This window comes from Apteryx mantelli, chromosome 7, assembly GCF_036417845.1.
Source record: "Apteryx mantelli isolate bAptMan1 chromosome 7, bAptMan1.hap1, whole genome shotgun sequence".
NCBI classification, from domain to species: Eukaryota; Metazoa; Chordata; class Aves; order Apterygiformes; family Apterygidae; genus Apteryx; species Apteryx mantelli.
In genome coordinates this window covers 2,745,465-2,771,625 of record NC_089984.1, presented here as the reverse complement: position 1 = coordinate 2,771,625, position 26,161 = coordinate 2,745,465, and the positions used below count along the sequence as shown (strand labels likewise).

The 26,161-nt window shown below is 45.2% G+C and overlaps 1 protein-coding gene across 2 annotated transcripts in view; it reads left to right on the top strand.

Annotated features, from left to right (window-relative positions):
- Positions 1-18,307, top strand: part of TUBGCP2 (tubulin gamma complex component 2) — a 36,825-nt gene extending 18,518 nt beyond the window's left edge. For both annotated transcript variants that reach the window (XM_067299641.1, XM_067299642.1), the window contains 8 exons: positions 1,193-1,373; positions 2,096-2,268; positions 3,686-3,814; positions 5,303-5,423; positions 7,081-7,224; positions 7,802-7,930; positions 8,804-8,967; positions 17,915-18,307. In XM_067299641.1, the coding sequence (XP_067155742.1) occupies positions 1,193-1,373; positions 2,096-2,268; positions 3,686-3,814; positions 5,303-5,423; positions 7,081-7,224; positions 7,802-7,930; positions 8,804-8,967; positions 17,915-18,020 (1,147 nt within the window). In that variant the 3' untranslated portion in view covers positions 18,021-18,307. The remainder of the gene's footprint in view (positions 1-1,192; positions 1,374-2,095; positions 2,269-3,685; positions 3,815-5,302; positions 5,424-7,080; positions 7,225-7,801; positions 7,931-8,803; positions 8,968-17,914) is intronic.
- The last annotated feature ends 7,854 nt before the right edge of the window (positions 18,308-26,161 follow it).

Below are 26,161 nucleotides of genomic sequence, written 5' to 3'. Positions count from 1 at the left end.
CCTCCTTACCTTAGAAATAGACTTCTCTGCTGGATCTTTCAGCAGCTGTCCTGTATATATATATAATCTATGGGGCAGGGAGGCAACAGCTGCTTCAGCTTCCAGTGAGCTTTGAAGATTGAGGTGGTATGGCTATGATCAAATCACAGAGAAATGTGACGGATAACCACTTCTCATCAGTAAAATGAGAGTGCTGACTCTCTCTCTTCAATACCTATTTCACACCATCACAGAAATCTTGGTTGGAAGGGATCTCTGCAGGTGTCTAATTCAATCTCCTGCTTGAAATGTGATTATTGCCATCACTAGATCAGGTTTTTATTTGGGTTCTCACTGAGTGACCAGAGGCTTTGGGATATGTCCACAGCAAGTATCTTGCTTCCCTGCCTGTCTTTTCTCCTCAGTTAACCACTGACATTGTCACAACTTCCTTGTGGCTGTGGAAGTTACCTTGGTTCAAGAGAGTAATGACAGTCAGGGAAACTAAGGGGCTGAGTGTTATCCCGACCTAGCAGTGATCAGGAGTCTTCAACCACATTGTTTTATGGCTATGCTGATCTCATTTTTGCTCTGAAAACTGCAGGTATCATTTGTGATCTTTGGCCAGATGCTATTTTCATCCTCCAACTCTTCTGTGAACTGTTTCCAAGTTCCTGGTCCACTGCAGTTCACTCTACTTCATGCCAAGTGAAGATTGAAGTTGATGCATCATATTGCAGCAAAAGTCAACACAGATACCCGGAATACTTCAAAAATCAGTACAGATACTTGTTCATTCACAGGAGACCAAGATCCTGCTCTGAATTGGCAACTGCCTCTTGGGTGGATCTTGGCTCATTGAAAGTTGCTTTGCTGTTCAGGATAGCAGTATGATCCTTTGCTCAGCAGTGTAGTGCATGCTTTTTTACTTAAGGTACATTTTTAAAGGAAAAAAGAACAGCAGCAGCCCTGGTCCGACTGCCCAAAAGCATCCTGACTTTGAGGTGAAGGAGAAAGAGGGGGCATGTATAAAAGATTAGGCTCCAAATGGATTATTTATGCTGTGTGTTCTGTGTTTAGAGAGGAATATTTTGTGATCAAAACCAGCAGGCTGGCTGAATTGATTGCTTTTGTTCCTGTATAATTAGTGTTATACATGGATACACTTGGTCTTTAAATACTTAATGAATTGTCTCTTCATTTTCTTGAGCAGATCTATAAAGCACTATTTCCTGATGGATCAAGGGGACTTTTTTGTTCACTTCATGGATCTCACAGAAGAGGAACTTAAGAAGCCTGTAGATGACATTGTAACTACTAGGCTAGAGGCTTTGCTTGAATTAGCCCTGCGAATGAGCACGGCCAACACAGATCCTTTCAAGGATGATTTAAAGGTAAGAGTATGTGCAAGCAGAATATAATTGAATTTGACCAGAAGACCTGCTATGTACTGGGAAAATCTGTGTGCCTTTAAGAACTTTTCAGAAAGTGCAGTGAGGGAAAACAGAGCTGATGACCGTACTTCTGTAGATCTTCTCCAGGTAAGCTTTTTCATCCAGGTTAGCAACTGGAAGCACGCATCCTGGACAAGGGGCTGCATTTTCTTGGTGATGTCTGAACATAGAGAAGGTGCTTTTGGGTGGCATCAGAACGAGATGGAAGCAGTAGTGTGTCCATCATGCTTATTCTCAGCTTGGATACCCACTTCAGAGTACAAGAAACTACCTGATTAGAAGTCCTGCCCAGTAGTAATTACTGCAGCTCGACTGAAAGACAAGCAAAATGGTCTTCTGCTCCAGTATTTTGTAGATATGGAGAAGCACGGGGAGTGTGCGATCTAAATAGACCTGATAGAGGCCGAGGGCAAGGGAAGGCAGTCAGCTGAGTAGTATGTAGTATGCTGATAGTTAAATACCTCCGTGGCACGGCTAGGGTGTCTGCTGCAGCGCTATTGAGAGCATACCTTTCACTATTGCTTCCTGGGTTGATTTGGTGACTTGGGAGTGACTCTGATAATTTGCAGTTGGCACAGGTGTTCTGTCACACATCTGTTGCTATGCGGTAGTTGTTAAGTACCCTGTGGCTTCATTTTATCCTGCTCTTCATTTCTTTACAGATTGACTTGATGCCCCATGACCTCATTACACAGCTCTTGCGAGTTCTGGCCATTGAAACGAAACAGGAGAAGGCCATTATTAGTGCAGATCCCACAGAGCTCACTCTCAGTGGTCTGGAAGCATTTTCCTTTGACTACATTGTTAAGTGGCCTCTGTCCCTTATTATAAACAGGTAGTGTATCAATCCACTGAAGGAAAGCAAAACACAAGCTTTTCCCTGGGGTTGAAACCTGTTTCCAGAAAAAAAAAAGGGGGGGAAGTCTGTATCTTTCAAGTGACATTATAAATTTCTAATTAGCAGGGATTGCTTTGGGGTTGTTGAGCTGCACTTGCTCTGCTTGTAGACTGTAGGATATGGACTGTCCCTTCAGCGAAGCCTTACCAGACCATGTATAAGGCATTCAGGCTTCCATTTTAAATAGCAGGAGGATGTAGATCAGTCGATGCTTTCTCAAACTGGTTGCTGGTTTTCCTTGTGACCAGTTGTCTGGTTTTCATTTGTCTATGGCTTTCTGAAATATCTCCCCTGAGGTAAAGTGTTCTAGGTTAGATCTTCATTTGACAGTAGGCTGTTTTGAGAGGATATTTGTGTAGGAGCCAAACATTTCTCAAATGTGGAGGGCAGAAATAATGCATTTGCTGGTAGCCCTGGTCCCAAACTAGAAGGATACAGGCTTTTGCTAGAATTGCTGTAGCAACTGTTTTGCATTTGGTTGAGTTATGAGGCACTGAATGTTTCATTTTTCTGCAGTGGCTTGCCCCTGCTTCCCCAGAGAAACACTGGCAATCCTGCCACTGTGAGCTAAGACAGCTGAGGCAGGCAGTGTTATGTGAAAAAGGTGAGAGATGTTAGCTGTTAAATGCCAACACTTAGTTTAACCCTTAATTTCACCTTTAAAAAAATCAGTCAACACTATGTGACTTTTCTAATGACATGATCCTTTTGAAATTATGTCTCGTTCTTAATAGCAAGATGGGTGCATTAGCTCTGATGGTAACTATGGTAGTGAAAATACTATATGGTGAGGTTTCACAAACTGTATCGACTGGAGCTCTGTAGACACCTACGCTGAAGTGTCTGAATGCAGACCTGAATCCGGTCCCTGCAACTATAAATAAGCATCCCCATCTGCTTCTGACAGTGAATTGCTGGCAGAATAACACTGCCTGTAGCTTGGTTACAGTTTTTCTTTATCTTTTTGGAGAATCCTGGTAAATTGTTTAGGCAATCCTAGCAGTCTTAGCACAATGGGTACATGACTGCAGGCTTTCAGCCCTCCATCCCAGCATGTGTGTGAGTGACCTTTTGCCAGTGTAGCCCAAGAGAATCGAAGATGGAGACTGGTGATGTACCCAGTAGCAGGAAATATGGAGGAGGGACTCCCTGGAGGGGAATTTTTCTTTGAGATGGTTATGAATGTGATTTTTTTCTTTGGTTTGCATTGTTTCAGTACAGAACTGTGGGTGTCTGAAGGCGTAAGAAACATACTGTGCAGAGACTGTTTGCTTTTGAGCAGCCTCAGTCTTCACAGCTTTGCCTGTCCATCAGAGCAGGATTTGATCTGAATGGTTTTCTCCTTTCTTTTCAGGAAAGCACTAACAAGATACCAGATGCTTTTCAGACACATGTTCTATTGCAAACATGTGGAAAGACAGTTATGCAATGTTTGGATCAGCAATAAGACTGCCAAGCAATTCTCCCTGCATTCAGCTAAGTGGTATGGCCATTTTTCCTGGTGATTCATTTTTCAAGTTTTGGTTTTCCTTGTTACTAGATAGATATCTACTAGATAGGTACATCGTGACATGAATTGGGTCATTTTCATGTGAAACAGATCATTACGTATTTCTGACAGGCTGAGAATGTACAACTTTTTATGTAACATTTTAGGTTTAAGTATGAAGCATCTGCTCGATGAATCTTTGTGCTGCTTGGCTTTCCTCTTTGTTGGCACAAAGTTTCAAAAAGGAAGAGATGGTCTTCAGGATTAGCTCATTATACACTGAACAGTTACAGCTGAGGACATCTGTGCATGCATCGTCTTGCTCAACACTTTAGCATGAGCACAATTAGTAAGGACCCCACTAGTTTAAGAGCAACACTCTTCTCTTTTGACCAGACTATAATGATGCTGCTAGCAAGAACTGGTGACCAGTACACAATTTGGCTAATGTTGGGGGGTTTTGGTCTGATAAAAGTTGAGTAAGGTAGAATTGGTGGGATGTTTTCCTAGAGAATCCTGTCTTGTTCCATCTATGAGGGTAGATTTTCATCTTTGGATCTGCACTCCAGGTGCTGTAGATGCTAATTTGGAGAATGAGACAGATCTCCCGGTACTGCAAGGCAGTACCTTCTGCCTTGCTGCTGGCACTTTCTTGTCATGTAGTAGCTTCAACTGCCTTAGTGCTGACCTCAGCAAACATGGCCTTAGTGGTGGTTCTCCTATAATTGTAGAGGTGTTGATGGTCAGGACCTCTGGGGGTCTCTAGTCCAACTTCCTGCTCGCAGCAGGACTGTCACAAGCACTAGGTCAGGGCAGCCATGGTTTTGTCTAGCTAGTCTTGAAAAGCCTCTAGGATGGAGATTCCCCCATCCCAGGTGACCTGTTCCAGTTTGTTGATGTCAGGTTTCAGTCTGGTTTCCCAGAGCCTAAACAAACTATCATTGAAAGAATCTCCTATTTAATCCCACCATTTTATTTTAAATGGGTAATTGTATTAAATTCCCTAGATAGCAGGTGATTTGATTAAATTATTTGTATCCCTGGAATGTATTGATGCAATAAACAGAACATTTTTTAGTGTTCGTTTAACAAGTAAATGCTTATAATCCAGAAAGAGACATGAACCATTGTTCATGTTATATTTTGTCCTGTTAACAAATATATGTCTCACTAGATAGTTATGCTAGTAAAATGGCTTTAATACTGTCCATTTGTAGTTGAATATGAGCAAATATTCAAAATAATTGTCCACTGTACAACAGATTCAAAAAAGTTAACCGAGTAATTGAGGGAAAGCCATTTAAATATATTGAAAATAATCAGTGACGGTTTGCATTAACTTTACAGTCCCTCTCACACTGCAGCAGTGCAATTGCTAAGACAGAAATATTTAGCTGTGCTTTGCTTTGCCGTGCAAACTTGGTTATAGTTCTCAGTGGCATTTGCTATCCCTGATTTGTGTGGGTGTAATATCTCCCCTAGGTTTGCTGGGGCTTTCACACTGCGGCAGCGGATGTTGAATTTTGTACAGAATATTCAGTATTACATGATGTTTGAAGTGATGGAGCCAACATGGCACATTCTTGAGAAGAACCTGAAATTGGTGAGTGTGTGGTGAAACAAAAGTTTCAAGTTACTGAATTTAACATAGGAAAAAACTCCCAGTTTCAGTTATTGCAGATGACTCTTAAACGTTTTGTTGGAGGCACTGCCTTCACCAGACACTTCTTCATTTCTGAAGCCTTGAGGGTTGCTGCAATCTTTAGTAGAGCATTTGTGTCGTTGCTGTGTACATGAAGGGGTGCTCTAAATAGTAGTATAGTAGTACTGATTCAAAGCTGCCCATGGTATGAATATGCATACAAGTTGTCACTTGAAGCAGAGGAAGTTTTTGCGAGTAGGCAAAGTTCTTTGAGGCATGCTCCAAATGTGTGTTTGCTTCCCATCATCCTCAGAATCCTTCAGGGCTTTTAAATCTCTGGGAAGGAGGGCCTGGAGCATGCCCTCTACCAGGGCTTTGGCAGGAGAAGTCTAACCATAAGCAATGTTGCGATATAGGGACCTGCGAGGTGAACATCTCAACACTGCCAGCTAAGTCAGGTGTCTGTTTCAGCAATTGCTTTTTTGCACAGTCCTTCAAAACTGCTCACCAGGGATGAGATATCCACAGCTTCTAGCTAAAATCTTCCTTGATTAAAATAAAAGCATCATTTCTTTACAAATAGAGCATGCAGAACTGGCTCTTTAACCTCCTTAAGCAACAGACTGGGGTAGTTCTTCCATTCATTTGCATTTTAGGACAGAAAAGGATGGTCCTTACCAGTCTGATGCAATGCCTTATGCCACTTTTTTCTTTGTCAGAGTTTTTTCTTGTGAACTTCCACACGAAGCTCTGCTGCCCTCTTCCTAAAAATGCAACTAGTATCTTCATCTTCACAACATCTTTGTCTTCATCAACACAACTAGTACCTTCATCGCATCAGAGAGCCGCATTTATCCCTGTTCTGTACTAGTTGTTTGAAAATTATGTTTGTTTGTTTGCTTGATCACTATTCCTGATGAAGCTGAGCAGGTACCTTGGGAATTTTAGTCCTATGGCTCTTTCCTAAGCTTGACTTGTATTCTCAGCCTGTGCACATCCCACAAAATTATAGAGTGGGAGGATTTTTTTATCTAACCTTGTTTAGAACTTAGGACTGAAACAGTCCATTGAAGTAACAGAGATGGACTAAAATTTTACAGAACCCTTCAAAAGTAACATTTCCCAATTCCTCATTTTGTTCACCTGCATGTTTTAAGCCCTGTAAACTTACTGACCTTTCAGGTTCTCTGATTTCATTTTCTCTTTTCCATTCATTGTACCTGACTTTACTGAGATCGAAAAGATGATAGTAGGTGAGCTTCAGGGAGTGGGCATGACAAGCAGATTTAAAACCAAATGATCATAAAACAGGTAACTCCATTCTGAGCCTCACTGCCAATGGAAGGTTTGGATGTTTGAAGTAATTTGGTTGAAAAGGTGATGTGACAAATCAAAGATGAAAAGCCTGTGAAAGGCTGTTGAATACAGTAATGCAAATACAGGCTCCAGCTCAGAAGGTTCCTGGAAGCTGGAAGATGTTTAAGAAGTACCTCTACATGCCCTAGTGCATCTCCTACAGGTCATTGTCAGGGGCCGAATACTGGGTTAGAGCTTTGGTCCAGTGCAGCACAGCAGCCCTTGTGTGTCAATTTTTCATTATTGTGCTATCCTGTAACAGGCTTCTAATATTGATGATGTCTTGAGCCACCACACAAGCTTCCTGGATAACTGCCTGAAGGACTGCATGCTAACCAACCCAGAGCTGCTGAAGATCTTTTCCAAGCTCATGTCTGTGTGTGTCATGTTCACAAACTGCATGCAGGTATGTACAGCATCCCCATATTTTCTACACCAATGCCAGCTGCTTTGGTTGCCGGCCAGCTGTGACTGTCCCTTCTTTCAGGTTGACACCTCTTGTCTTCAATACACTTGGAAGAGCCTCTGTTCTTCCAGCCAAAAGGAATTATGAGCTTGACCACTCATATCCACACCCTTTCTCAGAAGTGTTTTTTGGGGCTTTTCCCTCTTCTAGGTGCTGGTTTGTCGATGTTGGGATCAGGTTCAGATGAACTTTAGCCAGTCCTGCAGTGGAATTTGAGGTGTAAGTTGTAGGGCTCTTTAGTTTTTGGCATGATCTTGTGAGGGCCAGGTGAGGACTGGCAGGACCCATGGAGACTGATCTCCTTTGTCAGGCTCTAATCAGTGTCTCAGGGAGCCCATAGCCAAACATTCCTTTGAGTTAAGTGAGCTTTGTCTGTTAACATTTTAAATCTAATCTCAGAATTAGCTTTCATGGGGATTAGCTCATTGCAGAGCCAGCAGAATCAAGTCAGTCTTGTGCTTTGTCATAATGACAAAAATAGGCTCTAATTGCTTTTCCAACCCGCTGCCCTTCCTAGAGGTTCACCCAGAGCATGAAGCTGGATAATGAGATGGACCGGCTCACCTTAGAGCACGGCACGATGCTGGGTCCACCAACAGAGGAGGAGCGTGCTGAAGAGACTGCAAAGAAGAAGCTGACTAACAAGGTGCAGCACTGGGTGGACAGCTGGGCCCTTTCCTTTCTGAATGCTGCCTGGGGTTTCAGTCTGGTTGGAATGGCTCTCTTACCTTCTAGGGATCCAGGGCACCTCTGGCCCTGAAAGCAGTGTCTTTGCAGAGTCGTGGACAATTTTTGAGGGTAGCGTAGAGCACTGAAGCTGCTCTCAAAAAGTCTGCTTTCAAGACTCTCTCTTCCAAAGCAGTCACTGCTATCATTTTTAAGTTTTTAGCTGTATTTTCAGCTATGCAATGGGTATCTACATCTAGGCTTTCTGTGACTCAATTCTGCTATTTCCCTAATGTTCTGTGACAAGTGAGCCAATTAGCGGCAGAGTATGACTCCTTCCAGACCATCCCTTTCATGGCTGGGCTGTCTTGTTCATATTTTCCCCTCTCTAGATGTGCACTTAATAAGCAAATTGTTCTGTGTGCTTTGCTGTTAGTAGGCTGCCTCCTATCTGCTGGAACCTCACTCTCCACTTTGGCAGACAGCCCCTGGGGCCATCCAACTGCAAGGCAATCAGAGTACTCCAGAGGTTATAGCCTGGTTTAGGGGACACTCCCTTTCTGCTTGCAGACTTTTCCTGCTGCTTGAAAACAAGCAACAACAGCATATATATAAAGATAACTCCGCTCTACTGGGATGTACTTTTGGGGGTTCTCCCAGATAGGCAGGGCAAGGCTTTTAACTGCCCAGGACCTTGCAGTTGTTTCAAAAAATGTATTTCGGTGGCTAAACAATTGTCAAGTTTTATGGCAGTATTTTTGTGCGGGTCTGGAAAAAGGGAAGGAGTGATTGCATCTCTTTGGCAAGTGTGAATCAGCAAACACATGGGGCCACTCTTACTTTCTCCTAACAGCTTTTAGCAGAGCATGCCGACAACCTGCACCTGACATCTGGCTTTGAGGCAACTATCAACAAGTTTGATAGCAATTTCTCAACGCATCTCCTGGACCTGTTGGACAAACTGAGTGTTTACAGCACCAATGACTGTGAGCATAGCATGCTCAACATCATCTACAGGTGAGCCAGTAGTTTTCTCTCAGTAATTTCCTCTCCCGTGTTACTCAGCCCAGGAGAAATGATTGCTGTTTATAACTGTGCATGTCTGCCCCATCAATGAGCACACTGAAACAAGAAGCATTGCTTTGCATTTCAGCCCATGGCTTTAAAAATATATATACATTTATTTGAATTAAGTGAAATTTGTCTATTAGTGTTGTAAATCTAATTCAAGAGATAGTTTTCATGGGGATTATCTCACTGTGTAGACAAACTTTTCCTGAATAAGCTTATTCAGAATACAGCACAAGTAATCCAGGATGAGAGAACTGTGCAAGGAATTTGTCAGAAATGGCTATTTTGTTTTAAATTCACATCATGCATTTATTTAAATAAGCATCCGTAAATATGTTTAATACTTACCAGCTTTTTAGGAATCAAAATTACTCAACTAGTACCTAGAAGTCCAGTACACAGTATTTTCTATCAGGTATACTGTAAGAATCAAGAGATCCAGGATTTGCTGCTGCTCTATAACCTCTGTGTTTCTTTTTCAATAAAATGGGGAGCACAAGGGCTTCTTTGAAATGATTCATATTTATATATGAAAAGCTGCTATAGAGGTGCTACATATTAGTGTTGTTGGGCTTTTTAAGATGTGTTATACTGTGGTGTAGCATGAAGGGACCAACCTTGGTATTTCTAGCTTTGATGAACCACAGATAATGCTTTAGGACCATTATCTTCAATTGAGCATGTGTGCTATGCAAACACAGTGCTTCTTGCTCTGTGATTCTGCTACCAGCACTTTATGAGAAAAACTGAAATAACTGCAACTATGGAGTTTGCTGTTGGTAGTGGCTTTTGGTGTTTGTGGCTAGGATATGTTTTTCAATAGTTAAACACCAGTAAAACTTAGCAGCCTGCAGATTGGAAATGCTCAGCTGAGGCATGCACATGACTGCAGAAGAAGAGGGCAAACGAGGGTCAGGAATTGACATCTCAAGAGTCACATTGGTGGAAGTCATGTGTTAGAGTTGTTGGACACTAGCCATTCCACACCTGGCAAAGGCTATAACTCGTCAAAGATGGTACTTGCAGACTGTTAGGCATGTATGAAAAACACAATTTCTTTCTGTGGTTACTTATTTTTTCCAGTGAGGAGGCGTGGTATAGGCATAATTTATAGGCTAGGAGTTTATAGTATCTAAAATATTTAAAGACCAATTCTTTTTAAGTGCTTGTTCTATGTTTGTATGCATAATAGACACACTAGCACTGTAACTGTGCGTGTGAGCCCAGGACACTCAAGACTTATCTTTTTTGTCATAGGTGTCAGGCAGGCACACAGAACAGAGCCGTCTTAACCATCCATTAGTTTCTTGGTGCTGTCTGTAAGTCAGTGTGTAGCCTTATTTTCATGTGTAAGCAATCGTAAATAATTCTTACAGGACTTGCTAGAAATTAAGGTCCTTTTTAGGTGTTGATTGTTTCCTTTCATCTTTTTCTGAGGAAAGGCCCTTTGTTTACCAAGGAGATACTCACCAGTTTTAAGAATATTTTCCATCTAAAGTTGTAATGCTTTCAGTGGTAGATATGCTAGAGTCTGCCATTGGTGGTATGTAGTCTTGTTCGTAAATGTGCCTGATAACTTGGTAATCAGATATATTTTCTTTTTGCTTTGTTGTTGTAGGGATTCCTGTCCCAATCTCTTTTATATTTAGTGCAGAACATACCAGGTCCTTATTTACTTCTTCTTAACTGCTTAAGGATACATGGGGATAAACAGTACTTTGACCATTCTCCTAACTGTACTTTGTCCTGTCTTCTGTTTTCTTTAAGTATAGCCTTATTGTTCTCTGCTTTATTTGGTCTTTGTGAACTGTGTTTTTTGCTGGTCATTCAATCTTCAGCTTAATCTTCAGGAATCACAGAATCACAGAATAGTTGAGGTTGGAAGGGAACTCTGGGACCTCTGGTCCAAAGCCCCTGCTCAGGCAGAGTCAGCTAGAACAGGTTGTCCTGGCCACGTCCAGTTGGGTTTTGAATGTCTCCGAGCATGGAGACTCCAAAACCTCTCTGGGCAACCTGTTGCAGTGTTTGACCACCTTCACAGTGAAGAAGCGTTTTCTTAAGTGTTTTGATTTGTGCTTATTGCCTCTTGTCCTGTCAGTGGGTACCACTGAGAAGAGTCTGGCACCATCTTCTTTACACTCTCCTATCAGATATTTATAAGCATTGATAAGATTCCTCCCGAGTGTTCTCTTCTCCAGGCTAAACAACTCAGCGCTCTCAGCCTTTTCTCATATGAGAGATGTCCCAGTACCTTAATCGTTTTTGTGTCCCTTTGCTGAACTCATTCCAGTAAATCCATGTCTGTCTTGTCCTGGGGAGCCCAGAATTGGGCAGAGCACTCCAGGTGTGGCCTCACCAGTGCTGAGCAGAGGGAAAGCATCAGTTCCCTCAGCCTGCTGTCAAGCTCTTCCTAGTGCAACCCAGAACATCATTGCCCTTCTTTGCCATGAGGGCACATTGCTGGCCCATGTTCAACTTGTTGTCCACCAGGACCCCCAGGTCCTTCTCTGCAAAGCTGCTCTCTCCCTGGTTGGCCCCCAGCCTGTACTGGTGCAAGGGGTTATTCCTCCCAGGTGCAGGACTTTGCCCTTCTGTTTGATGAACTTCTTGAGGTTCCTGTCTGCCTATTTCTCCACCCTGTCTAGGTGCCTCTGAATAGCAGCGCAACCATCTGGTGTATCAGCCCCTCCTCCCAGTTTTGTATCATCTGTGAACTTGCTGAGGATATATTTGGTCCCATCATCCAGGTCATTAATGAAGATGTTAAACAGTATTGACCCCTGGGGTATCAGCTCCTGGGGGACACAAGTAGTCATTGGCCTCCAGCTGTACTTTGCGCTGCTGATCACAACCCTCTGGTTGTGAACTGGCAGTTCAGCCAGTTTTCAGTCCACCTTGCTGTCCATTTCTCTAGCTTGTACTTCATCGGCATGTCTGTGAGGATGTTACAGTAGACAGTGTCACAAGCCTTACTAAAGTTGTAATAAACAGCATCCACTGCTCTCCCCTTATCCACCAAGCCAGTCATCTCACTATAGAAGGCTGTCAGGTTGGTTAAGCATAATTTCCCTTTTGTAAATCCATGCTGACTACTCCCAGTCACCTTCCTGTCCTTCACTTGTCTGGAAATGGTATCGAGGATTAGTTGCTCCATCACTTTCCCAAGGATCAAGGTGAGGCTGACTGGTGCGTAGTTCCCTGGATCCTCCTCCTTGCCCTTCTTGAAGATAGAGGTGACATTAACTTTCTTCCAGTCCTCAGGAACTTCACAATGACCTTTCAAAGATAATCAAGGATGGCCTCACAATGACATCGGCCTGCTCCCTCAGCACTCGTGGGTGCATCCTGTCAGGTCACATGCACTTGTGTATGTCCAGTTTGTTTAAGGGTTCCCTTAGCTGATCTTCTTCCACAAGGATAAGTCGTCCTTGCTCCAGACTTCCCCTCTTGTCTCATGGGCCTGGGATTCCTGAAGGCTGGTCTTACCAATAAAGACCAAGACTAAGAAAGCATTTGGTACCTCTGCTTTTTCTGTATCCTTTGTTACCAGGCCCCCTGCAGTGGGCTAGCCTTCCTTTTGCTTATGTACTTGCAGAAGCCCTTTATGTTGCCCTTAACGTCCCTTGCCAGTTTCAACTCCAGATGGGTTTTAGCTTTCCAAACCCCATCCCTGCCTAATACCATGGCTCTTAAAGCTTTCAGTTTCTTTTTCTAACAGTATCTGACAGTGCTTTCCAGGATTCCTGGCACCAATCTTTGAAATGCTGTTCTGTGAAGAGTTCCAGCAGGAAACTGGGCTTTCAGTTGTCCTTTACTTCTCCTGAGAACTTCCTGACCAGCAACTACCATACATTTAAACAGCCACTGACCTCCTCTGTTGGCACCAGTCTACCTGAGGAGTCACAGAGCTGAGACCAAGGATAAACACTGAAATCTTTCTTTCCTGTTACCATTGGTGCTTCCAGGAGTGGAGTCTAGCCTACCAACTCCCACAGCACTATAAAGAATTACATGTCTTTCTTCTTCCTTGGAAGACAGTATTTGTCATGAAAAGGAGGACAGTGGTACTTGCAGACATCTGAAAGGGGATGTGATGCCACAGGACTGCTTGTTGCTCTGAAGTCTGCTGCTTCCTTCCCCTGTCAGGGTTAGAGTTTATCTTCCTGCCTCCAGAATCACAGAATCGCAGAATGGTTGAGGTTGGAAGGGACCTCAGGAGATCATCTAGTCCAACCCTGCTGCTCAAGCAGGGTCACCTAGAGCACATTGTACAGGATTGCATCCAGGTGGGTTTTGAATATCTCCAGAGAAGGAGACTCCACAACCTCTCTGGGCAACCTGTTCCAGTGCTCTGTCACCCTCACAGTGAAAAGGTTTTTCCTCATGTTCAGATGGAACTGTCTATGTTTCAGTTTGTGCCTGTTGCCCAAGTTGGTTGATACTCAGTCCCTGAAATGGGAAGATGGGTAAAGACCCCTCCTCCCTACTCCCAATAACCCTGATTCACTCAGGGTGTTGACGTGACCAGAGGCTGAAGTCTCCTTTTCATCTTGAAAACTCTACAGAGACTTTTCTGTGGCTGTGAGTGGAGGCCCCAACTGTTCAAGTGATTGCTATTCCTTTTGGGACAAACCAGAACAACTAAGTCTGTGGATCCTTTTAGAAAATGATGATGCAACTTATCAAGGCCTTCTGGTTATCTTATATCAACTTCCATCTGCCTGGACATTACAGATTATCAGTGGAACTGTTGTAGATTTCAGGGAAAATCCATTTGTAGAAAAATGGACTGGCTAAAGGTATTAAGCTCTTGTGTTCCCCTCACTGCCATCATTCCCAGGTGTCACAGCAGCATCCAGAGTCAGGCTAGATTTGGGGATCAAGACTACAAACAGCTGAGTTGTCCAGGCAAGAGCATATACTCCTCAGTGTTCCAGCTCTGTCTCCCTCCTTATTGAGCGCTTGCATTTTTATCATTACCAGTACAAGCTTCTGAACAGACTGGCCTTTTTTGTGATGCTTCCTCCAGGAGACATCTGGGATGACCTTAATGGCAAGTACCTCCATGATCCAGCCTCTTGGACATTGCTGCAGGCAGCTCTGGGCATGGCCAGTGCAGTGTTGAAGACCAAGTGGTCTGCACTCTTAGTAGAAGAACATCACGGCCCCATGGTCCTTAGGTCTCATAAAGAACATGTGGAGATCTTCTCATTGGTGGGATCATCTAGCTCTGTCTGAGTCTTGAGTTGGTTCTCAGCTCACTGAGGAATTCAGAACAATGTCAAGTCCTTGACCACTCTTTCCATGACAGTAGAAGTCCCACAACCTTACATCATACTTTATCACATGCAATGCCAGGGGTTACATCAATGTAAGACCCTTTCTGGCAATAACTCAGCTGTTGCCTACTTTCCAACACTGTTCCTACGCTTAGCATTGTAGGTTTACCCCTTTATCATTGCCTTCTCCACTCTCTGTCAACTGTTTATCCTTCCACCAGGATGGTGGGACAGGCTAATGCTGCACCATGGCGACTGGCTGTGCATCCTGTTAGATTGTGGGTCTCTGGTGCCATGGGCTGGAGCTACCCACAGGAGTGTTAGCTCTAGCAGGAGGTGACTCCTGAGCTGTGGCAGCTGTGGAGCCAGTTCTTCCAAATATGGAGAGCTAGTTCTTACGCTGAATACTTCCCACTTCAGAAGAAAAGAGAAGTATGGTGATTGACGCAGTACGTAAGAAAACAAAATGCTTTCGCTGGCAGTTTACGCTGAGGATGTGACTTAAGCTGCAGTCAGCTGTTTGGAACAGGGTGTCCATCCTTTGTCCCCAGGTATTTCCATGTCCTAGTTCTGTTGAAGGGCTGCAGAGGTCTGAGTCTTTGTACTGTCAGGACTATCATCACTCTCAAGTCCTCCAGTTTGGACCTTCTAGGACCATGTGAGTCTTCACCAACATGCTGGACATGGCTGAACCTTTCATAACAAAACAGATATCCCAATTTCTTTAACTGAAATACTCTATGATAACAGGCCATAAAGGGAACATGTGTTTCCATTTCTACAGGCTGCTCAATAATGTTTTAAAAAGTGAAAGTCTCATGGTGAGTGCCCAGACCTGGCATTTAGCTCTCACTCAGTCTGTAGAGATTATTGGATTGAGTCCTGGACTCTATGGCAACAGGAACCCAAGAACCAGGATGGAAACTTCCCATCTGAAATAACACATCTGAGAGAGAGACAGAAGTGTTTGTAAGATATACTGTTTTTTTCTTACATAAGATAACCTCTTTACATGATTACATTTCAAAGATGATGGTCACAGTGTAAAACAGATAAAATACACCTTTTGTTCATAATTCTGGTACTGGGCTTTTATTTATGTGATCCTGGTTAATATTTATTCAGTTTACAGTACTGGTAAATTTTTACTGAGTGACTGAGGTACAACCATCGTATTTGTAGCACTAAAAAATAGAAAAGGGGCATCTAGAGGATTTCCTTCAAAGCAGTGTGGGGCACACAATTCGCAGATCTTCAGTATGTGGAAGTGCTGCTCAGGTGTCCTGTCTTCATCAACAGCAGTAATGGCAAAGAGTCTGCAATTGCAGAAAATCTACAGTCGCTCTTTCACATTCCACTAGTGAAAAGGAGAAGAATTACAGCATAGTAATGTCAGATGTCTCTTTCAACATTAGTAACTGTCAGATGGAAGACTTGATTCCAAATACTCTGAAATGTTGCACATAACTGCTGATAACGTTTATCAGATATCCTTCCTTTACCAGTCTGAGGCAATAGCAATGACTAAGCTTAAGAGGAAGACCACTAGCATGTATGATGTGAAGCAAAAACTAATGAATAAAAGTTCCAGCCAGAAAAGACAGCTTTTCAGCCAGGAGAGAGCAACAGATAAATTCCATCTGTTGAGGCTCTGTTTTCTGCAGTCACAAAAAATGTCAAGGAACAATTTGTTGCCGTTTGTGTAAGGTTGTTAAGCAACATGAAGCTCAAATATTGTGCCCATTCATTTAGTATTACAACAACTTACTTGAGAAATGAAGAGAGTAACTTTTGTGTGATTCACGGACTTATATCTAATATTGCTGAATGTTCCCGGGGTACCTGTCTGTAAGAACTGCGCATGTATTAGGTGGCTTCATAGTCCAGAAATCTGTCTAAGGAAGGCCACAGCAGTAGTGGAACTGGGTGTTTTTGTGGAGCCTGAAAGATTTTTTTGATTATTGAGGAGATAAGACTGTGATATTGCCGATCTTGTCCACTTTACAGATGCATTTAAATGTATCAGCAGTACTTGTGATTTTGGCTGAGCACCTTTCAACCAGTTACTCATTTTCTTGAATTGTGCATCTGTTTGAAGTGTACTCCTATTAGCAAGGAGATGGTGGTAATGGAAACTGCAGCATTTTGCAATAGTTACACTGATAGGGTGGATTTCATACTGATATTAATACAGAAGTTCGATGTTTAAAGAGATAATTTAGGAGGGAAACTGCCCCACATGTCTTTTCAAGACATAGCTACTGCTTTTGCAGTCAGGGGAAAAGTGGAGACAAATGAAAGCATACCTTTTCTTGGATGACATGAACATGTAGGGTTACTGCTTGGTCACTCAGAAAAAAGTACCACTTAATCATACAGTCCTTCCAGGTGCCTGATCCGTATGTGTGTTCTTGCATTCTCCTTCCCCCTCTGAATCTGTCAGAAAAGCTGTGTGCACTGAGATCTTGCTGTTGGGAGGGAGCCAGGGCACCAAGTGCCCCTGCCACAAATGTTATGTAGGATGTGTGGATGAGCACAATTGGAGACAAGGGATTAAAAACAGTTGGATGAAATTCAGTATCTGCAGGATGACAGGCATTAATTCAAGCCTTGTGTTGCTGTAGCTGTCCTCTTGGTCTGTATCAAGAGGCTTCCGTTAGAAGCGTGTTTCAGCATGCATGATACCGTGCTGTGTGTTGGTTGACATATTCCTGCTCGCTTAAGAGTCTCGTTCTCCCAGAGCACAGTGACTGAAAAAATATCTACTGTGGATAGCACTGAGCAGTTATAGCTTCACATCCCCCTACCCAATACTGCTAGGGAGGTTTTCAGATCTCGCAGAGGTTTGGGCAGCCATGCATTGCCTTCCTGTTCAGGAGCTGCCAGCAGTGTGTCCACCTACATGGGAAGGCTGCAGTTTGGTAGATGTGGCCCAGGAAGGTGCAGCGACTTTGCAGCCCTTACCCATGGGCCACCGTGCCTTGTCCCTGAGTTACACATCTTCAGGGTTGTATTGTCGAGCTGTGGCTTCAGAGAAGAAACTATTAGTAATTGATCTATTCGGATGTATTTTATACAACTATAACTGATGAAATTTTGCCTGTTGTCAAAGTTGGGTGCTGGCAGAGACACAGAGTGGTACTGAGGGAGCCCCACCCTTCCTGCCAATGGCAGGAGGACACTCAAGGCACAAGCGTAGAAGAGATGTCACTGACAACATACGCTGCACAGTATAAATGTCCCAACCTCATTCTGAACAAGCTGGTCTGTCTACCCAGCCTGGGGCAGTCCCGTGTGGAGACACGAGCTCAGGTGCCTGGTGCAGTGGAGCCACGTTAGCCCAGTGCTCTGACATGAAATGCTTTGCTTTGGTTCAAACCCTTCATTTTGTCAAACTTTATCCTGAAATTCATCTGTCCCCATAAAAGAGTTTGTGTGTATTTGGATCCCCTTGCTGCCTGTGAGCCGTAAAGCACTCCAATGAGCATGTGTTGCAGTACTTGCAGCACTGACCTCTCAGAGGCCTTTGGGAGCATTTTCAGCTTGTTGTGTGCCGCTCTGTTTGGGAGCGTTGAGCAAGCAGACTGCTGAAACTTCCCTTTTTTGTCTCTCAGGTTGGACTTCAATGGATTCTACACGGAGCGTTTGGAGCACATGTCTGCAGAGCGAAGCCAGAAAGCAGCTCCCTTGCTTCCCCATGTGGTTGTACCTGTCCAGTGAAGCCCTGCTGTTGCCTGTTTTAGCTGCCATCTCTTCTGCACCGGCAGAGAACAGGATGTCCGCTTATTTCTAGCTAGGAGTATTCCGCCTTTTACATTTACCATGCGAGTTGTGAGCAAACCATCAGGGTCACCCAGAGGGACAGGGGAATATTTAATCTTCTGAAATGTATGTAATGGAGTTTCTCTTCTGAGAGACTTTTGTTAAGTCCTTTTTTTACTACATTGTAAAATGATGTATTTGTGTGTTGTAAAATTTAAAAAAATCAGGATTATTTTGTCTGTTAATGGAACCTACAGTGCAAATTAGTCTTAGGTGACTATATTTTGGTCAACTCACACAGATCTGGCTCAGCTGGCAAGTGAGAAAAGCCTGATTTGGGGTTTGCTGCAATGAAGCTGATCAGCTGCTCTAACTGTTGAGGTGGTGTTCAGAGCTGATGAGAAAATATGTGATATTAAAATCACATTGTCTGAGTCCTCAGCACATTATTCCAGAGTATCTGCAGGGTCATGCAGCCATAAAAATTTCATGGGTCAGTTTGAGAGCTAGTGTGGTAAAGGGTAGAAGAGAAAAAAAGTGTCTCACAATAACAAGTGACAATCAAGACAAATGCCAGAGACCCAGGGGCCTCAGTGACAAGTGTGTGAATACATGCAAGGGCTGTTCGATACAGGGCTGAATATTCCCATTAACAACCTGCCCTTCCTCTCCCTCACCTCCTCCTTTGCAGGGACCCTCTTCTGTAGTGGGGTAAGAGGTAAGAGACAGACTCCCTTTTGCTCTGGTGGCCTAAAACTGGTCTCCCAGCTTGGCAGAGGGAGAGATACCCAAGGAGAGGAGGGGGACAGCCAGTCCTGGACCTGGGGGACAGAATTCCTTCATCTGAAATTTGAGGTTGAGGATAGAGACTGCAGCCAGCATCATATGGCTCTTCAGGGATAGGACCGCTCCTCGGAACGGGCATTTTCACATCACTACCAGGGGGTCTTACAATACTAAGGCTTGTGGCCAGCACAGAGCTATGTAAAACTGCCCCTAGGATTGCTAGTGGTGGTGCAAGCCCACAGAAGAGGGGCTGCAGTGCTTGTGTAGTTCATGGGGAAGGGGAAGTTCCCTGTTTTCCCTCACCAAGGTGACCAGGAGCCTTGGAGAAGTCTGTCTGCCATTTCCCCTAGGTTTCTGTGGATCTACACACTTCACAGTGACTTGTGTGTCCCTCCCGGGTGGTGGTGAGCTCAATTTGAATAGGCAGAGGGGCTTTAGTCTCTAGGAAAAACCTGTCTGGGTCTCATTGTCTAACATCTCAAGCTCAAAATATTCCCCTAGCAGCTCCATCTGTCTCTCGCTCTATGTCACCATTGATCAGACACACATTTTCACACCAACAAGCAGCATGGTGGCTGTTGCAGGGAAAAACTGCTCAGTTCATGCAGTTTAAATTAAATCAGGATTGATTAAATCAGGATTGAAGTTGATGACTGAACACATCATTTTTGATTAATAGCATGTAATTAACCAGCGATCAGTGAACTATACATTCAGGATCAATAGAAGTAATACAACAGATAAACCACAATACCAGACACTTGTGTTAATTTCTAAAATTAACAAAAAATTTCTAGGCACCTATCTGTAATTAACCCTGAGAAGTTCTGACCACACACACACACTGTTGCATGCACAGACAACCCCTCTCACAGGACAGGTAGGTTACCTGTACACCCCTTCTCCTGGGCGTGCTCGTTCCCCTCCTTGCACATCCCTCCTGCAGGGGATGTGGGTGCTCTATGGGAACCATGGTGCTCCCTACAGCCTGCTGCTCCACACACTGGTAGAAAGCCCCGGTTGAGGTCACATAAACACCCCAGCTGTGGGTCCCTGCTTGTTGCACCCTGTACTGTTGGCCAACTAGTTGGATGCAGAATCCTCTCGGCATTTGGCAGGGAGGCTGCTCTGCCTGGCTGAGGCAGAGGTATGGATGCCGATGGGCAACTTTTGGCAGCGTCAGACCAGGTTTTCACTGCTGCACTTTCTACTCCAAAGTGTCTCCCCACCTTGTTACACAGTTTTGTTCTTTTCAGGCTGACTGCTTTGCTTCGGAAGTCTCTTTGAAGCTCCCTGGGTAACTGTTTAATCTAGCTGATGGACGTCTTCCTCATGAATGCCCTCCAGGGTTTTGTGCATCTGATTGATTTCACGCACAGACCATTTACATTCTTATCTTAAAAGGTGTTGTCATCCCAGCCATTTGCCAGGGGTGGGTGATGGGAAGCTCCCCCCCCCCCCCACATACACGCAATGGCAAGGTCCCCAGCACCAGGCCACTAGCTAATAACCTCAAACACCCAAAGACAGTGACCCACAAACGGGATGCTCAGCTGGTTGTGAGAGAGAGCTTTTGGTGGTTGCCATACTTTGACTGGTCTCCACTTAGATATAGCTGCTCTTCTCTCCAAGAGCAGACTTGAGTCCAGCTCTAACATTTTCCTGAAAGCTTGGAACTGTAGACAGGAGTGTGTCACCTCCACTCCCAGCTTTACCATGAGTGAGGCGGGTAGAGCAAGGCTGGTGCGGTGATACTGCAGAGAAGGAACACACAGCCGTCTTGTGCCAGGAGAGAAGCAGGAAAAAAACAACATATTTGTATGCAGCAGCCACATATCTCATGGTGTGGCAGCTGGTACCTCATTGTCCAGAAGAGCTTATTTCTCCCCAGTGAAGGAAGCGACATCCCACCTACCTTTATCGGCTCTTCTGCCTGCCGCTTGTCATTTGTCCAGTCTAAGAGCCAGGTTTTCCACTGTGCATTGTAGAGCATGGGTGGTCAGTAGTTCCTTCAAAGCCAGCTCAGCTCTGCACACCTTGCAAGGGTTGTCGCCCAGCTGAGGAGACCTGTAATAGAAATGTTGAGATTGTTATGAACAGGCACGAATGGGAGTATTAGGGCTGGAAGCACCAGAAGAAACAAAGAGCAGGAAAAGGGCTCTACCACTGGCAGGTGTTGATAGCACCAAAATCAGCAGTTCACCGAGATCCCTGCAGCTTCCCAGGACACCCGGGCCAAGAGACAGAGGACTGTGAGTAATCCTGCTGACTTGCAGAGGTGGGACAGGATGGAGCAATCAATCCCTGCTGAGGGAAAAAGGGGCTTATCCAAAACCAGCATGTGGTCACCAACCTAAGGAGAAACCAGGAGAGGATGAGGACAAGTTGCTAGGCAGCACCCCTTTCCCTCCAGGTCACGGCAAGGAATTCTGGTCAGACAAATTGGATACATACATCTTGGTGCCTGAAAAGTGCCAAGACTTCTTGGACACAGGCTTCTTGGGGACTATGACCCTTTGGGTATGAGAGGGTGAACATGAATGAATTAAATCAGTTTTGTTCTAAAACTAAAATCACACTCCCATCCTATTGAAATTTTCTGCGTCCATGGCTTTGTTGCAACATTATTTCCTACACCAGAGCCCCAGGCTTATGCAGGGCCTTGCTTAATTGTTTCTTCCCTGTGTGAAATCCTGTACATTACTAGGTCTACATTGGCTCTTTGATCCCTGGTGGATGACCCTCTCCAGTCTTTCATTGTGTCTTCACACTTAGATGCCACCCTATGAAAGTGGCATTCCTGGTTGCTCGTGTATCCGATGGAGCAATACATATACATACAGATATAAATATATGTCTGGCTGGAAGCAGTACAGTTATTTAGCTTTGGGATTCACCGTTCCTGTGGCCCATGGCTTCTGAAAAGTAGCAGAGATATTGAAAGAAACTTCAGAACTGCTCTGTGTCCAAATGCAAATTGTCTAAAGCGGGTCTGGGCTTAATTTCTCTCCATCCTGCCTTCAGTTCAAGCACAGAGCAGGCTGAGGAGAGAGCTGGCCACGTACCAAGGTGTGCATGCTAGCCTCTAACCAACGGTATTTTTAGTGTGACACCTTTTGACACCGTATCTATGGAACAGGAAGGGCAGCAGACAGAAAGAGCAAGGGCAATACAGAGACACGCGTTAGGGACCCAGGCAAAGAATCCAGTTCCTTCCCTGGGGTGATCAAAACTCGGTGGTTGTGCGTCACCATATCCGGAGCTGGCTCACTTCCTGTGGCCCATGGCCCCAAGAGGTGCTGGGGCAGCAGATGGGATGCACACATGTGGCAAGAGACACTTCCAAACTCCAGTGCTGAATGGCAGAGGCCAGCGACCAACGCTGTGCCTTATATATGCTATTGCTTTGCTAGTTTGGTGTCCCGCTCCCCAGCCATGTCACAGTGGGACCAGCTCTGTGTTGGCTGTGCTGGTCCTACTACCTGGTCCTGATACCTCCATGTAGCCCTGGCCCTTCCTCATCTGCTACCATTGTCCTTTGGGATGCAGCCCTTTAGGAAACATAAGCCCATTCCTTCTGGCAGCCTGGCCCTTGCTACATCACTCAGTATTTCTACTCTCTGTGCTCTCTACAGTGTCACGGGACATCACTTTTACTTGCTGATGCCCTGTGGGCCAGAGGAAAAGTGAACGACTGGGTTCACTGCAGTCAGCCCTGACTAGAAACAGCTCTCCAGCTTCAGTCTCCAGCCTTCGACCACAGCAGTCTGGTTGAGAGCTGAAAGCCTGCAACATGCAGAGCAGGGACCGGTCCAGCCTCAAGCCCATCCTTCAGCACCATGCAGTTCCTCTTGGGTGCCTCACCAGAGTCCCAGCACAGCTGCTCGCTTTCTACAAGGCGGCGGTCCTGATGAAATCACTGCCTTACATCCGGTGTCAAGCAGGAGTGAGCAGCGCCCACACATCCGTGCAAGCTCCTCAGCCCGTGTGGAGATCTGAAGCCATGTGTGGCAGAGAGCTCCAGCTCCAAGCAGGAAGTGGGGGTGCTTCCTCTGCCAGGTGGTGACTCAGGGGGTCTGGCAGGGGATGGGAGGTCCCCTTGTGATCTGCGCCTGCCTGTCAAGTCCTGGAGAGTGTGCAGCTGGCCACAACGGTTGCTTGTTCTTGGCTATGGTTCCCCAAGTTGGCAGGGTGTCCGCATGAGGACTGGGCTGGAGCAGCACACAGCACTGTGCTTTGCACACGCCTGCAAAGACGAGCACGGAGAAGGGCTCTGTTTCGATGTCAGTGCTTCAGTTGATGGCATGGGGGCTAAATTATCTTGAGGGCAGCCACTTTCTGCTGACAAGACTGATTGTCCTGAGCTTTCTAGGTGTGGATGTTCATCCTTGGGGCTCTCCCCACTGTCTTGACCATCTCTGGCAAGCGGCTGTAGCATGACCCCAGCATGGGTGCACATCCCAACTGGGAATTGCAAGAGAAGTGTGTTTGTCTTGGACAGGTTGTGTTGGTTATGTCTATACTAGTAAATTAAGCAGGGCCGGTGTCCAGCATCCCCTCATCTCTGATGCATGGATTTTCAATCAGTCCCTGGCCACCAACCACCCAACACCCTCAAAAGCTAGTTGGCCTTTCCCAGGTGGCACCTTGGGGCACAGTCTACTAGTTTGCAAGTTAGAGCCTATTAGTATGGGTGAGGGCCTCAGCGTCAGAGACCAGACATGTCCAGAGCTGGCCCTCACTAGGACAGGATGGTGATAGGACACTGGCATTCAGTGGAGCTGCTAAGCCATGCTTTACCTTCTCCTCTGCCTTGTGCATGCAGCCTCCCATGGCAAAATGGGAATTTGGTGCAACAGCAGTTCTAGCTCTGCTCTCTGACCGCTCCTTCCTCTCTCTCTCCCCTCTGAAAAAGGCAACCAACAGCAGAAAAGGTGTGTATGCTGCTGGGATTGTAACAGGATGCCGGATCTCTCCCTCCTCCTGGAGCTGAGCATGGCTGCCTTGGGATTTTCCGCTTACTGTTGTTCTGCTAGCTGTCAGCCCCCCCCTGCAATGCTGTTGCTGCTCTGCAAGCTGGGATTTTGCTGAGTTAACACTGGGCTAATTCAGGAGGGACCGTCTGGAAGAAGCAGCAGGAAACAGAAGAAAAGTCACCCTTTGCATCCGCCTAAGTTCTCTCCCTGTCTCTTATTTATATTCTTCAACGAGCTGTGATACTAAAAGATTGAATTTCAATTTTCTTTCCAGAAGTATGGAGTTCTCCTTTCTTTTCTTTTTTTTTTAAATAAAGGTCCGTATTTAAAGGCAGAACTAAAGAAAAGCTGCAGACAGAAATGTGGAACAAATTTGTAGTCTACTGGAAAAATCCCTTTTTTCCATGTCTTGGTACAGGAACACGGGAGTCCTCCTGATCAGTGGTCAAAATGGAACTGTCACAGTCTCAGGACTCAGCCTTTCATCCTGTAGGCTCTGACCACAAAGCACTAAGGGGGGGGGGGGGGGTATCATACAGCACCCTGTCCTGACCGCAGCTGCTATAGTACAGCTGTCTTCTCTTCCCATGCCTGTAATGGCTTGCTGCATCTCTGTTAGCCTAACACAACTTTCCAGGAAGTGGCAGCAAACAAACCCAGCCTGCAGCTCAAGACTAGATGACATGCAGCTTCTAGCATTTCTTCTAGAAGCATTTCTTCTGCCACTTTGTCCTCTAATAAGTGGAGCCCATGTCTTATGGTCTAAGCAATCCCCTCCCTTGACTTCTAACTGACAGATTGCCTTTCCTCTTACCACTTACATTTGTGTTAATACTCACAGCCCGCCATTTCTTACGTTCCATCAGCTCTGCTGCCCCATTGCTAGCAAGCAGCAGGGCATTCCTGGAGTACGCCACCCTGGCCACCCCAGGCTTTTCCAAAACTTGTAGCTTCAGGCCCACTTCTGAAAGGGAGTCAACTGTGCAATCAGTATAAACTAGGAGGCCACATAATAAATCCCAAGCGATGAAAACAAAGAGCCAAATAGTCCCTGAAGCTACCTAAGGGCTCTGCAAACACTCATGGGGCATTATAGGATGATGGTGGAGCCATAAGCTCTGCTTTGACTTTCTGCTGAGTCCCACTGACCCAAACTCAAGAATACAGAATATCAAGAGCACTGTAGGGTTCAAGACTGTTCCCAGGGAACAGAAGGCACCAGCTAGGGCACCCCAATGGGGGCACAAGTCTAGGAAAGCCCTGCTTGCCAGACTGGTGTACACATGGAGCTGACACATCAGCTGGTAGAAAGATCTTCCGGGCTTGCTGGTCTCTTTGGTGATGACATCATTGCTCTGGTCTGTAAATCATATCCTTTTGTGCCAGGAGGTGTTCAGCAGTGATGGTTTCAATATGATTTTGAGATTTTGCAAAGCTTTGAAATTTTTTGTCCTGTACTTGCTTTTAAAATAGGCACTTGGTTTGCTGCTTCAGGGAGCTCGCATCCTGGTGAAATGCAGCCATGCATAATTATTGCAACTTCTGAACTAAGTGCCCAACCCTCTTTTTTGTTAAATGCAAATGCTGCCTTCAATCCCTCGTGGTCTCTTCTGCAGCTGCTTGATCTCCAGTGAGATAAACCCTCACCTATGGCTTCGGGGTAGGAAGCTATAGCACACAACCCCGATCCAGTGGCAAGATAGCAGCCAAACAGCCGGCAGACGCTCTGAGCAGTGGTGGCAGGGGCTCGGATTCGAATGGTGTTTTCCGGGCAGCACGGAGCCTTACAACAGCTTCATTTCCTGATGGGTCTTGGCCCAAAACACAGTGAAAGTATCATAAGTCAGTGTTTAAGAGGCATCTTTCTGCACACTGTCCCCAAGTCTCTGCGTTACTCCCTCTGCTAGCTAGCCTGTGGGTAAGGGAAAAACAGGAATTAACCATGTGGTAAAGAGGAGATCTCAGTGAAATCAGAGGTGGGGAGCACAACTGGGTGAAAACCATATGAACTCACCAGAAGCACAGGAAGAGGCTTAGGAAACATGACCTCCAAAATTTTTGAAGAAATAGTGTTGGCATAGAAAGAAGACGATGTGCAGAGGAATGCTATGGTCACCTACCACCTAAACCACAGTTATAAAAGGATGGTGACTTCCAAGTGCCTGGGGGCTGAATTTACAGAAGAGGAAAAGCACTGCGATGTTTACAAGGCTGGGTGCAAAGGGCTCAAAAAGGGGATAAGGAATCTCCCTCCTTGGAGGGTCATAAGGCTGGAGGCTGGACAAACTTCCAAGTGTGACTGTCTTTGTCACGACTCTCCCCTCGGGGACCTGGGGT